Here is a 15,886-nt window from a genome sequence, read left to right as displayed (position 1 = left end):
AAAGAACATAAAAAAAATAATAATTTTAAAAATTGTATTCTTTCTTTGTGCAGGTGTACAACATATACATTAGAGTGAGCTGTTAATGTAATGTTACATGAGGGTGCAAAATTAAATTATTTATTTATATTTTTTATTTTTAAATTCCTAATTTAGGATAATTTATTTATCTTAAATATTAAAGGCATGTGTTTGTGTGTTTTTTGTTTTATCACAGTGATGAGGTCAGACATTTTCATTTCACAAACATTCCTTTTTTTCTTTTTTTTTTGAGATTTTTTCTTTTCTGTCTGTTGTTTTGTGCGACATGCCGCAGCCTGTGTGTGTGTGTGTGTGTGTGTGTGTGTGTTTCGGTGTAACAGAAATGCAGAATGAATGAGGGATGAAAATCTAGGACTTGTTTGGACAGAGAGAGGAATGTCCCGCAGCGTTTGTGTGTGTAGCGGGACGCGTGAATGGTTAAACCCGAGCGCTTTATGCTAACGCCCGGCCCGCGATCCTGAACACTCATTAACCCGGGAGTTAGCGTCACGTTTCGGCTCCGGAGACAGGAAGTTCCTGTTTTCCGAGGTGTAACGATCAGATAAACTCTCACAAGCGACATTCGATTCAATTCAATTCAACTCTGAAAAGAATTACGTCGTTATATTCATAACGTTTAGCATAACGTTACAGACATCACCATTTCAGACGCACTCATGATAACATGCTAACGCAACTAGCTATCCTTAGCTTAACCTGTTAAATACTATTATATAGAATTAGTTAACTACTAGCTAAGCTAGCTGTTAGTCCAAACCTTCAGTGTAAAGCTAGTCAGCTAGTTACATTACAGTTTAATACCTGATTTTTTTATAGAGCTGCTAGCAACTAGCTATTGATATTTAGCTATCATTTTCCAGTAACTAGCCTGCGCGTAAATATTCCTATAGCACAAATAATGTTCGTACTTCTAAAAATAAAATTGAATATATTAAACGAAATATTTTTAGATAATTGTTTTTAAGTTAGCAATCTCCAATAACAGTCCATAGCTAGCATAATTAAGAGCAAGCTAACACAAGCTAGCTAGCTATTTAGCTATTTATGTTACTCCATTGACGGCCCTTCGATGTAAGACTAGCTAGCTATAGTATCTTATATCTCTCAATATCTTATATTATAGAGCTAGCTAGCATTATTTCTTCAGCTATATTAGCAACCGAAAAATTAGCTAACATTCTGCAATAGCAACTCCTAGCTACTAGCTTGGATGAAGTTTTTAATGTCTGTTTTTAACTTTTAAAAAAATTTTCCTTATTCATTTAAATCTAGTACTTTTTTTGCATTAGCAGTGTAGGTAACCAAGCTAGCACTTTTTTTTTTTTTTTTTAACACAATTTATTTTTAACGATTGATGTCTGTGACTTCGATGACTTCGCTAACCAGATTTAAAGATTTAAACTAACATTATCCACTAGCCTAACTTAACTTATCTAGATAATTCACTGAAATGTTGCTTATTTTAATTTATCTCATGTTTGCTAGTCAATTAACATTAGCCACTTGCTAACATACGTATTATAGCTATTTAATTAACATTAACCGCTATCTAACTGAGCTAGCATTATCTACTTAGCTCACTAACATCTAACATTAGGTAGCTAACTAGCATTTACCACTATTGAACGTATCTAGCACTATCTAGCTAGCTCACTAACAATTACTACTTTGCTAATTTATCTAATCCTACCTAGCTAACTAACATTAAACACTAGCCATATAACAAACAAACAAACAAACAAATAAATAAATAAAATGTTACCGATGTCGAGGACCCGCTGCTTAGCCGTGTGTTGGCGAGAGTGCCAATATCTCCAGTACTTCAGCTGTTCGTCTCGGTTCTTATCTTCACTGAACACCACCATGACGACACTCTGGAGGGATGGAGGGATGAAGGGACGATGTGTTTGTAATAAAAAGAGAAACAGAATGTCAGTAACAAGGTGCTAAGTTCCGACGCTAAGTTACTACACAAGTTCGATAGATACAGTTTGTATAAATAATGGGAAATCTGTTAGCAAGCAAGTCCACGCTAGGCTAGCTGTTATATAATGTAATCAAAACCAGTGGCTACGTTGCTAGCAGGCTAACTAACATTAGGCTAACTATTATACAGGGTAATCAAAACTTAGCTAAACTGCTGTGTTGTGTAATTATTGGAAAATTCATTCAAGCTAGTCAACATTAGGCAGTTTATTATATAATGTAATCAAAACTGGTAGCTAGGTTTGCTAGCAAGCTAGCTAATGTTACACTAATTATTATACTGTGTACTTAAATCCATTAGCCAAGTTTGCTAGCAAACTAACTACCATTAGGCTAGCTATTATATAGTTTATTATATTTATATATTGCATTATATTACAACCAATGCTACTCTAGATATTATATAGCGCAACCAAAGAAGTAGCTAAGTTGCTAGCAAGCTAACTAATATTAAGCTAACTATTAAAGAGTGTAATCAATGCCATTGGTAGCAAAGTTTACTAGATAGCATTAACTAAACTGTTGTGTAATTAATGGAATTAGCAAGCTAGTGAATGTTAGGCTAGTTATTATATGATGTAATCAAAACCAGTAGTCAAGTTTAGTAAATAATTAACATTAAGCTAGTTATCATATTATGTAATTACAACTAGTAGGCAGGTTTGCTAGCAAACAAACATTAAGCTAAATTTTAGAGATTGAAATCAAAACCAGTTGCTAGATATGTTCGCTAGATATGATTACCTAAGCTACTGGATTGTGCAATTATTGGGAAATTTGTTAGCAAGCAAGTCAGTGTTAAGCTAACTATTATATAGTGTGAATAAAACCAGTAGCTAAGTTGCTAACAAAATAACGAATATTAGGCTAGCTATTATAAAGTTTGTTATATTTATATATTATGTCATAACCAAGGTGTTATATTGTGTAATTAACTTAACTTAATTAGCGAAGTTTGCTAGTAAACTAACTAACCGTTGGCGTGTAATTAAGTAATCAGTAGCCAAGTTGGTAGAAAATTAACTAGTAAAAAATCGGTAGTGAAAGTTGCTAGCAATCTGATCAACATTAGACTAGCTATTAAAGGAAGATTTAGATTAGCTGAACTGCTGTGTTGTGTATTGAAGCCATAACACGTTGCGTTATAAAGCTAGAGTTTTATGCTAAACAGGAAGTGAGACAAAGTGAAAACAAAGGTTACAGTGTTAACGTCATGTGATCAAGTCTGTGATTGGATGATCAAATTGCACTTAAGCTCCGCCCTTGTTGACAAGGGACGCCTATCACTTGGCAAAATCAGGACTAGCGCACAATTTATCACTCTGGATACGAACAAATTTGTTTGGCGGAAATTTTTAATTCGGTTTGGTCCCAAAAAAAATTACATACAACTTTGCGAAAAAAAAAAAAAAAGAGACAAATGAAGCCTGATGTATTTCCAGGAAGGCAGGTAAAAATTATTTTAAAATATTTTCTAAATATATTTTTTTAAATATTTAAATATATGTAAAAAATTTTGTTAAATATTTAAATATATTTAAAAAATATTTTTAAAAAATTTAAAAATATTTAAAAATTCAGTAAAAGTTGGTTTGATTATTATTTTTATTTTTTATTATATTATTATATTTACTATTATTATTATTTACGTTATTTCAGAAAATTTGTTGCTGTCTCTAGCTTCATTGTAGCTACAGAATTCCTCTCTCGCTCTCTCAGGCTGCCAATCAGAGAAACCCTGTAGGCAGAAGAGTCTGTGATTGGGTGAGCATGCCGACCAATAAAAATAGGGAGGAGGCGGAGCTTACTACTTAAACAGCGAGAGCCTCGTCTAATGCTGCTCTTAGAAACAGTAAAAAAAAATAATTGTTTTCCTGTCAGTCAAAATAAATTACAACATAGTCTTTTTTTCCCTTTGGATCTAGCCAACGTGAATGTGTCGTATGTATTGGCACCCCTGTTTTTGATGATGATGATGATGATGAAAATGGATGGTGCTCTTCCTCACCCGCACTTTGCTGATGGGGTGTCTCAGGCGTTTGTTGCTGCTCGTCTCGTTCAGCGTCACGGCGTAAAACTGTCCTTTATTCAGGTAACTCATCGGCCCCTCGCCCTGTTTCTGTCTCAGCGACCTCGTGGCGTCTAAAGTGTACTGGAACGTGTCTCTGTCCAAAAGAAACCATCCTTTTATTTCAGAAACATTTTATTTTACAGTATTTGATGCGAAGAAACACGTTCAGGGAAACCCCTTGTTTACGAAAAAGCTACAAAAAATTAAAAATGTCAGAGAGATAAATAAACACAACCCAGAAAACACTACTGTACATTAGACACTGCATTTCCTGGAGTGTGAGTCACTGTCGTGTTTTTCCTCTTGAGTAACAGTGTGTTTATCTCACGTCGTAAAATTACAGGAATTACGAAACATCAACATCAAATAACAGTTAAACTCGGAGGCTCAAAAACCAGTCGTTCCCATGGCAACACACCTCTGGTATACTGATATAACTGGTATAATATCTGTAAATAAACTCACATGTTTGATTGTTCGAAGATGAACTCGTTGGCTCCGAGAGACGAGGGACGATATTTCTGCAAGACATTATAAAGAACGCGTTATATTTAGTAAAATTGTTCATCATTAAGAAAGTTCTTTGCATAATTGAAGGCTTTTAGCTTCCAAAAAAGTGTTTTAAATTTTTTAAATTCATGATCAATTTCCACTATTTTCAAAATGCAGATAATAGAATTTAAAATAATTTATGGTTTTTGCTGACAAAGCTTATAATTTTAAGACCTGTTCTAAAGAAAAGAAGCTTAGTAAACTAAAGAAAAAAATAGTAAGTAAGTTTTAGTAAATAAGTTTTAAAAAAAGAAAGAGTAAATTCTAAGAGAAGAGATGATAAAAACTCTAAAAAAAGGTGAGTAAACTTAAAAATAAAATTGTAGTAAGTAAATTCTTTAAAAACAGTAAATTTAAAAAGGAAAGTTCTAAAAAGAAGGTGAGCGAAGTCAAGTAAATTCTAAAAAATATATGATGTGAATAAACTTAGACAAGATGATTAGAAAATTGATGATTTAAAAAGAGTAAAGATAAACTCTAAGAAGGAGAATAAATTCTTTAAAAAAGAGAGATGAGTAAAGATAAACTCTGTAAGAAGGAGAGTAAATTCTTTAAGAAAGAGAGATGAGTAAAGATAAACTCTGTAAGAAGGAGAGTAAATTCTATAAAGAAAGAGAGATGAGTAAAGATAAACTCTGTAAGAAGGAGAGTAAATTCTATAAAGAAAGAGAGATGAGTAAAGATAAACTCTGTAAGAAGGAGAGTAAATTCTTTAAGAAAGAGAGATGAGTAAAGATAAACTCTGTAAGAAGGAGAGTAAATTCTTTAAGAAAGAGAGATGAGTAAAGATAAACTCTGTAAGAAGGAGAGTAAATTCTATAAAGAAAGAGAGATGAGTAAAGATAAACTCTGTAAGAAGGAGAGTAAATTCTATAAAGAAAGAGAGATGAGTAAAGATAAACTCTGTAAGAAGGAGAGTAAATTCTATAAAAAAGAGAGATGAGTAAAGATAAACTCTGTAAGAAGAAGAGTAAATTCTTTAAAAAAGAGAGATGAGTTAAGATAAACTCTGTAAGAAGGAGAGTAAATTCTAAAGAAAGAGAGATGAGTAAAGATAAACTCTGTAAGAAGAAGAGTAAATTCTATAAAAAAGAGAGATGAGTAAAGATAAACTCTGTAAGAAGGAGAGTAAATTCTATAAAAAAGAGAGATGAGTAAAGATAAACTCTGTAAGAAGGAGAGTAAATTCTATAAAAAAGAGAGATGAGTAAAGATAAACTCTGTAAGAAGGAGAGTAAATTCTAAAGAAAGAGAGATGAGTAAAGATAAACTCTGTAAGAAGAAGAGTAAATTCTATAAAAAAGAGAGATGAGTAAAGATAAACTCTGTAAGAAGGAGAGTAAATTCTATAAGAAAGAGAGATGAGTAAAGATAAACTCTGTAAGAAGGAGAGTAAATTCTTTAAAAAAGAGAGATGAGTAAAGATAAACTCTGTAAGAAGGAGAGTAAATTCTTTAAGAAAGAGAGATGAGTAAAGATAAACTCTGTAAGAAGGAGAGTAAATTCTTTAAGAAAGAGAGATGAGTAAAGATAAACTCTGTAAGAAGGAGAGTAAATTCTATAAAAAAGAGAGATGAGTAAAGATAAACTCTGTAAGAAGGAGAGTAAATTCTTTAAGAAAGAGAGATGAGTAAAGATAAACTCTGTAAGAAGGAGAGTAAATTCTATAAAAAAGAGAGATGAGTAAAGATAAACTCTGTAAGAAGGAGAGTAAATTCTATAAAAAAGAGAGATGAGTAAAGATAAACTCTGTAAGAAGGAGAGTAAATTCTATAAAGAAAGAGAGATGAGTAAAGATAAACTCTGTAAGAAGGAGAGTAAATTCTATAAAAAAGAGAGATGAGTAAAGATAAACTCTGTAAGAAGGAGAGTAAATTCTAAAGAAAGAGAGATGAGTAAAGATAAACTCTGTAAGAAGAAGAGTAAATTCTATAAAAAAGAGAGATGAGTAAAGATAAACTCTGTAAGAAGGAGAGTAAATTCTATAAAGAAAGAGAGATGAGTAAAGATAAACTCTGTAAGAAGGAGAGTAAATTCTATAAAAAAGAGAGATGAGTAAAGATAAACTCTGTAAGAAGGAGAGTAAATTCTAAAGAAAGAGAGATGAGTAAAGATAAACTCTGTAAGAAGGAGAGTAAATTCTAAAGAAAGAGAGATGAGTAAAGATAAACTCTGTAAGAAGGAGAGTAAATTCTATAAAGAAAGAGAGATGAGTAAAGATAAACTCTGTAAGAAGGAGAGTAAATTCTATAAAGAAAGAGAGATGAGTAAAGATAAACTCTGTAAGAAGGAGAGTAAATTCTATAAAGAAAGAGAGATGAGTAAAGATAAACTCTTTAAGAAGGAGAGTAAATTCTTTAAAAAAGAGAGATGAGTAAAGATAAACTCTGTAAGAAGGAGAGTAAATTCTATAAAGAAAGAGAGATGAGTTAAGATAAACTCTGTAAGAAGGAGAGTAAATTCTAAAGAAAGAGAGATGAGTAAAGATAAACTCTGTAAGAAGGAGAGTAAATTCTATAAAGAAAGAGAGATGAGTAAAGATAAACTCTTTAAGAAGGAGAGTAAATTCTATAAAGAAAGAGAGATGAGTAAAGATAAACTCTTTAAGAAGGAGAGTAAATTCTATAAAGAAAGAGAGATGAGTAAAGATAAACTCTGTAAGAAGGAGAGTAAATTCTATAAAGAAAGAGAGATGAGTAAAGATAAACTCTGTAAGAAGGAGAGTAAATTCTATAAAAAAGAGAGATGAGTAAAGATAAACTCTGTGAAACTCTGTATGAGAATATAGAGTGTGTTGTATGTTGTGAAGTCGTTGTGACATCACGGCGTGATGTATGATTGATTGACAGTGATGTGAAGCGTGTAATGCGTGATGATTGGACACTGATTAATGTTCCGGAGGCGAGTGCCCCGCGCTGGGTGTCACCTCTGCGCCGTCGTCCTCGTCGTCGTACGTGCTGTCGGGGCTGCTGCGCTGTGCGTCTCTCCCGTACTCGGCGTGATCGGCGCTCATCGAGTGCGCGCTCTGTTCATACACCACCCTCGCCTGCTCCTCGCCCTCGTTACGGTACTGAAGGGCGGAGTTCATGAAGACGGGGGCGTACCCCTCGGCCTTCACCGTGGCAACGTGGCCGCTTTCGGTGAAGCCGTCCCGCTTGGAGTCGTGAGGCTCGGCGCTGAGAGACAGATTCACCGGAACTGACTTCAACACCTGAACGTGATTATCTACTGACGGAGGGTCGGATACACTGCTGTAAACCAACACACACACACACACACAAACACACACATTATTCATAAAACTATTATTACTGCAAAAATATCTTAGCAAGTGAAAATATACTATTATACTATACTAACTTCATGTTCGCAAATTATTCCCAAATTATTATTTTGCATAAAAACTGCAAAAATTTTATCCTAACATATTCTAAATGATTCTACTGGAAAATAAATGCTTAAATTAAGCAAAATTATCTGCTACATTTTTACCAGAATAAAATTATTTACTATATTTATTACCAGAACAAAGATATCTGCTAAAATATTTTTACTAGAATAAAAATATCTACTAAATTTATTACCAGAATAAAATTATCTGTTATAATTTTGGTACCAGAAACTTGGAACTGTTTCACCAGGTTCCACCTGGATGGCTTTTGTTATCTGCTCAAGATCAACACCTAAAAAAAATAAACTCTAAAAAAAAAAAAAAAAAAAAAGTCAAGATAGCTAAAAAAAAAAAAGTGAGGAAAAAAAAAGATTAGTAAACTTCTAACAAGTGTGAGAATAAATTCTAAAAAAAAAAAGAGAGAGAAGTACATTAAGTACAAGGTCAATAATAAAAGAATAAACTTAGAGTTTAATATAAAAAGGGCAAGTAAATTCTAAAGAAAAGAATAATTTCTAAACAAAATGCATTAAATTCTATAACAAAATGCAATCAAGTCTTTAAAGGAACAGGTGAGGAAAGTAATTTCTAAAAAAGGACGAGTAATTTCTAAAAAAGAAAAAAAAAAAGTGAGTACAAGTCTAAAAAAATTTTGTTAAATCTGATATAAATGTAAGAGATCTTTTTAAATGGTCTGTTTGTGCATTAATTAAACATTAAAGCATTAAAATCTCGCTTTGAGTTTCAGCTCTGTGGTTTTTAATCTGAGAAGAACGATGGAGATCTTTTAGAAAAAAAAAACACTTTCAATCTGAAATTTTAATGTTAATAACACGTTTATAACACAAACTTAAATCCTGATCGTAACAACAATCTTCAGAGACGTTGTTATTAAAATGGAGGCTAGATAATGAGCAGTGCTGAGTTATAAGCCCCGCCTCCCCAGACACCATGACTTCCTGTTGATGCTGATTTTGAAATCATTTTTTTTTTTTTTTAAAGTGGAACCTTTGGTACTGGACAGTTCCAGTTTTCTGGGTGAGATAGTTCCTGTACCTCAGAGTCCGACTCTCTATAAGACTCTCTATGGTGTTGATTAATTTCCCGACACTGACCTTTTCTCCTGTTCCTCCACCACTTCCACCACTTTGCTAATGGGCAGCACCCTCTTATCTTTAGGAACCTGAGGCAGAGATCAGAAAGCAGACATCAGACACGACATCATGGATGTCGCAAAAAGGATTATGGGTAAATCTGTGTGCTGTTTTCATACCATAGAGCAGGAATGGCAAGAACAAGAAGAGTGAACGGTTTCATGTGACAGAGACTCGGTGCTAAAGTCGTAGCTATCATATCATGTACGCTTTCATTACTCCTCATCTGCAAACTTCACAAACCAAGCGGTCTGATCTTTTGGTCAAAATATAACTTTTAAAATTTTGTGTGAAAAATAATACTGTGTGATAAATAATAAACACCATGTTCAGGTGTGTAGGAGTGAATGTGTGTGTGTGTGTTCAGAACTGTAAACAAATTCTCGCAGCCGTATATCACGTCTCGGCGGTTTGAGTGTGTGTGTGTGTGTGTGTGTGTGTGTGTGTGTGTTAGGTGTTTATTTTGTTTATGAGCAGATGACTTCTGTAGATTAGACACTTGGCAGGAAGTAAAACAGGACAGGAGGAAGTTTGTGGTCCATAATGAAATTCCTACATTAAATAAACATTTTTGACTGTTTTAAATATTCGTGTTCCTCTTCGAGTCACATGATAGTGACTCCAAATACCACAAAATATTAAATAATACTGTAATAAAATACCGAGTGACGGGAGAGGAGTTACCGTAACCACGACGACGTTCATTATCTTCCTATAACTGCATGTTCCTTGAGTGTTTTATTCCTCTTACACCACAGCAATTTACCAACAATTTTTTATTTTTATTACAGAATAACACGTCTTTTTTTTCCTTTTGTAGCTACATTTAATGTTGTGAAACATCCACAAAATAATTTAGTTCCTGTTCTCACTTATGTTACTGAAGTTAATGAGACAAAAAAAAACACAAAGTGTAAACTCCTCTGTCCTGAAAATGTCGGAAAACTTAAAGTTACAGCGTTAACGGTTACAAAGCGCTGACACTGGAGACTCCTTCCATACATGTTAAATAAACTTCTTCTTACTTTAAGAAAACTTCACCGTATCAAGAAATTACTTTGAAAATGAATAAACTCTAAAACAAAAAAAAAAGATTTAAAAAAAAGAATATATAAATTCTAAAAATAGACGGTAAATTTAAAAAATAGACTTTAAAAATGCTAAAAGAAAATGTTAGTAAACTTTTAAATGGTGCAAAAAAATTAAATCTGGAATTTCTAAAAAAAAATAATAAGATGGCTGATTAATTTCTGAAGAGTCAAATGGAAAAACAAAGAGATTAAACTCTAAAAAAAAGTGAAACAAATATAAAGTGAGCATATTGTTTAAAAAAGTAAGTACTACTGAGAATGAAGTAAATTCTAGTAAACTAAAAACGGTTATTAAACTTTTTAAAAAGGTGAGAAAGTTTGTGAATAAAAAAAAATTGTCAGATTACAAGTCAGTAAAATGTGAGTGAATTCTAAAAGAGTAAGTACCTTCTATGTTTCTGAAAAAAAAATTAATTAAAAAAAAGATCTCTATAATCTCTATTTTTTTAAATTTTATTACTCTTTACTGTCAGTTTCTCAAAGCAAAATATACTTCTTAGTCAGAGCAATAGAAGAGTAAAAATAGAATTATATTATTGTGTTTTTCAGAGAATTAGGACACAGCCGGAGTTTATCTCACAGAATGAGCACTAGTCCAGAAATGCTGCCTATTTAGGGAGCCTCCTCATTATACCTGTTAGTTATCTTAGTGCATCCTGGTGATGATGTTAATGAGTGTGTGTGTGTGTGTGTGTGTGTGTGTGTGTGTGTGTGTCCGGACCTTGTAGTACTCGTACAGCAGTCCCAGAGCGGCGGCGCTGTCCTCGTCTCCGTTGATGCTCATCATGGCTTTAGTGGCGGCGGTGAGCGGGTTCTCCAGGTACGACCTCCACGCCTCATCCTCACTGGTGTACGAGCGACGCCCATGAAGAGGATCGTTAGGGACCACCACCAGCAGCCTCTTACTGCTACACACACACACACACACACACACACACACACACACACACATATACAGATTCAAATTCAAATTTTATTTGTCACATGCATAACCATACACAGTACGACTTGCAGTGAAGTGCTTTATACAACTGTTCCAACATCAAAAGAAAATATAGAAAAATATTAAATATGAAGAAAAATATATACATAAAAAAATATAAGAGATTTATTAAAAAAAAAGAAAGTGTATATATGTATATAGAATATATATGGATATATGGACGGTGGCATTTATACCGATATAAAGAGCAGGAATGTGCAGTTTGTGTGATGTGATGTGCAATAAATGCAATAATAAACACTAAATTGCAATAGTAAAATAAATTAGTAGTGTAATGTATGTCGATGTAGATGGAGGAGGGTGTTTGAAGGAGATGTAGGAGATGTATTCCTTACATTATAACAGAATGTTACTGTACTACATTAGAGTAACAATTACTCATGATGATACAGGAGTGATAAAGCTGAGAAGAGTCTAAAAAAAAGGTAAACCCTGAACACATGAGTGAATTCTCAGAGAATGAGTTTTAGAGAAATTGTAAAAAGATAGATTTAAACTCTAAACTCTAAAGAGAAACAACATTTTTTTGAATGTGAGTAATATGTTTTTTGGTTTTTTTAATGTAAGTACTCTGAGAAGTACATCAATATTCTTAAAAAAGTTAATAAATTCTGTAAAAATGAGTAAACTTTTTAAAATTCAGTCAAAAAGAGTGAAAGTTCTACAAAGCAATGGTCAACTCTACAAAAAAAAAAGAGTAAATTCCAAAAATGTTAAACAACCGAGTCTTTTGTTTAAAAAATGCATAATGTAAATTGTTTTTTTTTTACATGAGTAAAGTTTAAAAAGGTGAGAAGATGAGTAAAGAGTAAATTCTAAAGTTTAAACGCTTAAAAAGTGAAACAAACCCAAAGTGAGTAATTCGTTTAAAAAAAAAATCTGTACTGTGAGATGTAAGTAAATGTAAACAATTTAGTAAACTCTATAAAAGGTTTTAAAAAGGTGAGAAAATTTGTAAATCTAAAACGTCAGTTTAAAAGTTAACTCTAAAATGCGAGTGAATTCCGAAAGAATTCTAGATTCTGCATTTATTTCTAAATAACTTCTAAATAAATATAAAAGACGTGCGTGCTTCAATTCAAAAAAGAGAACTCTAAAGAAGAAAAGTTAAATAAAAAAGTGAGTGAACTTCAAAAAAATGATATGAAATCTCTCTTGCTCACTTTTTTAAAAGAATAGATGAGTATTTCTCAAAAAAAAAAAGATGTGTGTAAATTCTTTAAAAACTTGTGAGAATAAAAAGTTGAGTAAAGTTCATTAAATATCACGAGGTGTTTAATAACATCGTTACTCTCGCAGATAACTTTATAACGTGATCAATTCTGCTTTACGCTCGTTTCACACACAAGTGGGCGTGTCCAAAAATCTGTAACACCTGTACCTGCTGCCCACCTCCACCAATCACCTGTTACTACTTCCTGTTTATTGCCCCGCCCCCTCTGTGTGATGGACAGAATACAAATACAACAGAATGTCCTAGCGCTCTGAAACACCATGAACACACCGTGCTGTTTAAACTTATTTCTGCTTCTCCAATAGGTACATCAGCACACACACACACACACACACACACACACGCGCACACACACACACACACACACGCGCACACACACACACACACCCCCCCACACACACACAAACCATATCTGATCCATCTTTATGTAAATGGAGCCGTTGCACCAACAAACCTGCTCAGCTTCCTTACTTCTGTTTTTGCAGTGTGTGTGTGTGTGTGTGTGTGTGTGTGTGTGTGTGTGTGTGTGTTTAATTCTCATTAATATGCTTATCTTATCTGAACCACACTGTGGCTTTGATCTCACACACACGCCGAGTTTAAACAGCTAAAATACACACAATATTTATTGAACATATAGATATAGATATTGTGTGTGAAGTTCAGATAGAGAGAATATCACGGTACTGTAGTGTGTCGTAATACTGATTGCATATCATAACATCCCTAACACACACACACACACGCACACACACACACACACACACACACACAGAGGACTTTATCCTGATAAAACAGCTCTGAGTGTGTATCATTATTTCTCAATATTCTGCCACACTGATACATCATCCCACTCCTACTCCTGCAGTAAATATAAAATGTCCCACTCTGCTGCTGAATTCTGGACTCTGATTGGTCAGAAGGTGTTGATTAATTTTCTACAACAGCAGCTCTGACAGTAGCGCAGGTTTATATTAATGCGCTGGATCTGATAGGTTATCGTTACTATAGTAACAGCTCATTCACAGGGACGTGAACAGCGGACGCTCCACTGATAATAAACAGATTAAAATAATCAGTGATATAGTGAAGTTTTCTTAAAGAGATGTTTATGTAACATTTATGGAAGGAGTCTCCAGTGTCAGCGCTTTGTAACAGTCAGAGGTAAAGCTGTAACTTTACAGCAGGACAGAGGAGTTTACGCTTCTTTGCGGTTTCTCAGTAACACGCGTAACAAGCTGCGTTTATTTTTGTCTTATTAACTTCAAGAGAGAGAATAAAGAGACTCTGCTGAGGGAACGAGTGTTTATAGCTGCTCTAACGTAAGTGACAACAGGAACTCACTTGTTTCATAAACATTAAACATTACAGTAAACAGACAAATAGTATGACATGACGTTCTTTAATAAATAATAAATTGTAATGGTCAGTAAGTTGCTGTGGTGTAAGAGGAATAAAACACTGAGGGACGTGCTGTTAGAGGAAAATAATCAACTTCAGTGTAGTAACAGTGACTCCGCTTCATCACACCATCACATCACTCAGTATTTTATTGTTTTTGGTTAATTCATGGTTCTTGGTGTTTAAAACAGGAGAACATTTTGTCGTGCGGCTCTACGTGTGTGTACGAGTGTGATTTTTGCGAGGTTGATGTATAATCTGAGATCTTTTGTTGGTTGTTCATTTTAGGATTTAGGTGAGGAGATTAAACACAGGTGCAGACAAACTTTCCCCCAAATCTGCTCAGCGCTGCAGGTTTAGTCGAGATCACAGCAGCTCTGAGACACTTCTGATCTCCATCGCAGCGTAAACACCCGACTGCACACATCAGCACCGCTATGAAGCCTTATAAAAGCCTGATAATGAACAGGAGTCAAGAGTTTATTGTCGTATGTACAGGAAACAATCTGTTACACAATACGATGTAATTCCTACTCTGCGAATCCTCCCAGCAACCGCTGACATAATTTAAACAGGACATGAGGAAAACACAAAAACATAAATTATAAATAGTGTAAGAAATAAAACACTGTATGAAGCGGTTATAAGCATGTGAACGTTCCTCAAAATATAAACACAGCCTCGTTTATCAAACTGCACAAGAAGGAATTTATTCATAAGTCATTCACAGGAGCGTTTATGTTCATCATGACCATATCCTACGTCGATTGTTCAGCTTCAAATCGTATAATTGTCGATGAGACTCTGTGATTTTATACACGGATTGCGCTTTCACTTCTTTATCTCAATCACACACCAGTTTAACGAGCATTTTGTCGAACTCAGTTAATGACTTAAATAAATGTTAATGACAATAAATAACCCTAGCCCTTCAACTAGGACAAAAGTAATCACGCCGTATAAAAGGAGGAGGAGTCAGTGTGTGTGTATGTTGGCTGAGGCGCTGCAGTGGCTGAGCTGCGTTACTGGAAGATTTAGCACACACCACACTTAGGAGGCGCTCTTTCACCATTTAGTCGCCATTTTGTCATCTCCAGCTCTCTTTGCCGTGAAGACTGTTGGTAATTTATGGCTGATTGGTGTTTATCAACATACACACATGAGGAGAAAAACATTTTTTTTAATATGGTGGAAGTTTTTTAGTTCAGTTTGGCCAAGAACACATGAACACACACCTTTACAGAACGACTGATAAACGAGGCCCGATGTAAACATACAACACCAGTCTGAAAACATACAGTAATGAATATTTATGCGCTGTCGCTCCCCCACTCTCACGTGTTCTCTCAGGTTTGTTGATGGTTGAGTGGCTGGCTGCTTTATATCCCAGGGCGCCCTCATGTCTGCGTTAGCTTCTGGCTCTCCCTTTTCGTTATGCTGTTTTAGCTAGTCTCGCCGGAGTCCCTGCTTTCGCTCTGCACGCAAAGTACATTGTCCTTAACCATTACGGGACAATAAGCATACCTAATAAACTCTCTCTCTCTCTCTCTCTCTGTCTCTCCCTCTATCTGTCGAGCTACACATGCTACTACTGAGAAACCACTGATCCTGACTCCGGACCTGCCTGATCCATCCTGACGCCCTGCTTCTGGCTGGAGTTCTCATCCCCTGGAAGTCACTCTCTGCTGCTGAGGAAGCCCTCTAACACTCACAGCCTGGAGATACATGAGATTACTGTGGATGTTACCACTTAAAAACCATGAAGATGGCTTTGGACCACAATTCATATCAACAGTTTTGCTATGATTGCTTTAGGACTGAAACTGCCACAACTCTCCATCAGTGAACAGTGGATAACTTCAACAGACTACATGTGAAAACTGTTCATGTAGTAAAGAGTTATAGAGGGAATGATTTATAATCGCACTATCTGGCGTCACTCAGATGAGGATGGTTCCCTT

General features: G+C 34.5%; 1 protein-coding gene across 2 annotated transcripts in view; it reads right to left on the bottom strand.

The window, feature by feature from the left end:
* The window catches only part of grhl2b (grainyhead-like transcription factor 2b), a 38,403-nt gene that overhangs the window by 17,835 nt on the left and 4,682 nt on the right, over positions 1-15,886 (bottom strand). Inside the window, exons 2-7 of one of the 2 annotated variants that reach the window (XM_034298574.2) lie at positions 11,009-11,195; positions 9,158-9,225; positions 7,578-7,899; positions 4,565-4,620; positions 4,037-4,193; positions 1,805-1,916 (exon numbers count right to left, since the gene is read on the bottom strand). In XM_034298574.2, coding sequence (XP_034154465.2) covers positions 1,805-1,916; positions 4,037-4,193; positions 4,565-4,620; positions 7,578-7,899; positions 9,158-9,225; positions 11,009-11,195 — 902 coding nt within the window. Of the gene's footprint in view, positions 1-1,804; positions 1,917-4,036; positions 4,194-4,564; positions 4,621-7,577; positions 7,903-9,157; positions 9,226-11,008; positions 11,196-15,886 lie in introns of both variants that reach the window. The other variant, XM_034298573.2, reaches the window with a different exon arrangement.

This window comes from Pangasianodon hypophthalmus, chromosome 23, assembly GCF_027358585.1.
Source record: "Pangasianodon hypophthalmus isolate fPanHyp1 chromosome 23, fPanHyp1.pri, whole genome shotgun sequence".
Lineage (NCBI taxonomy): Eukaryota > Metazoa > Chordata > Actinopteri > Siluriformes > Pangasiidae > Pangasianodon > Pangasianodon hypophthalmus.
This window is presented reverse-complemented; position numbering and strand designations above follow the sequence as displayed.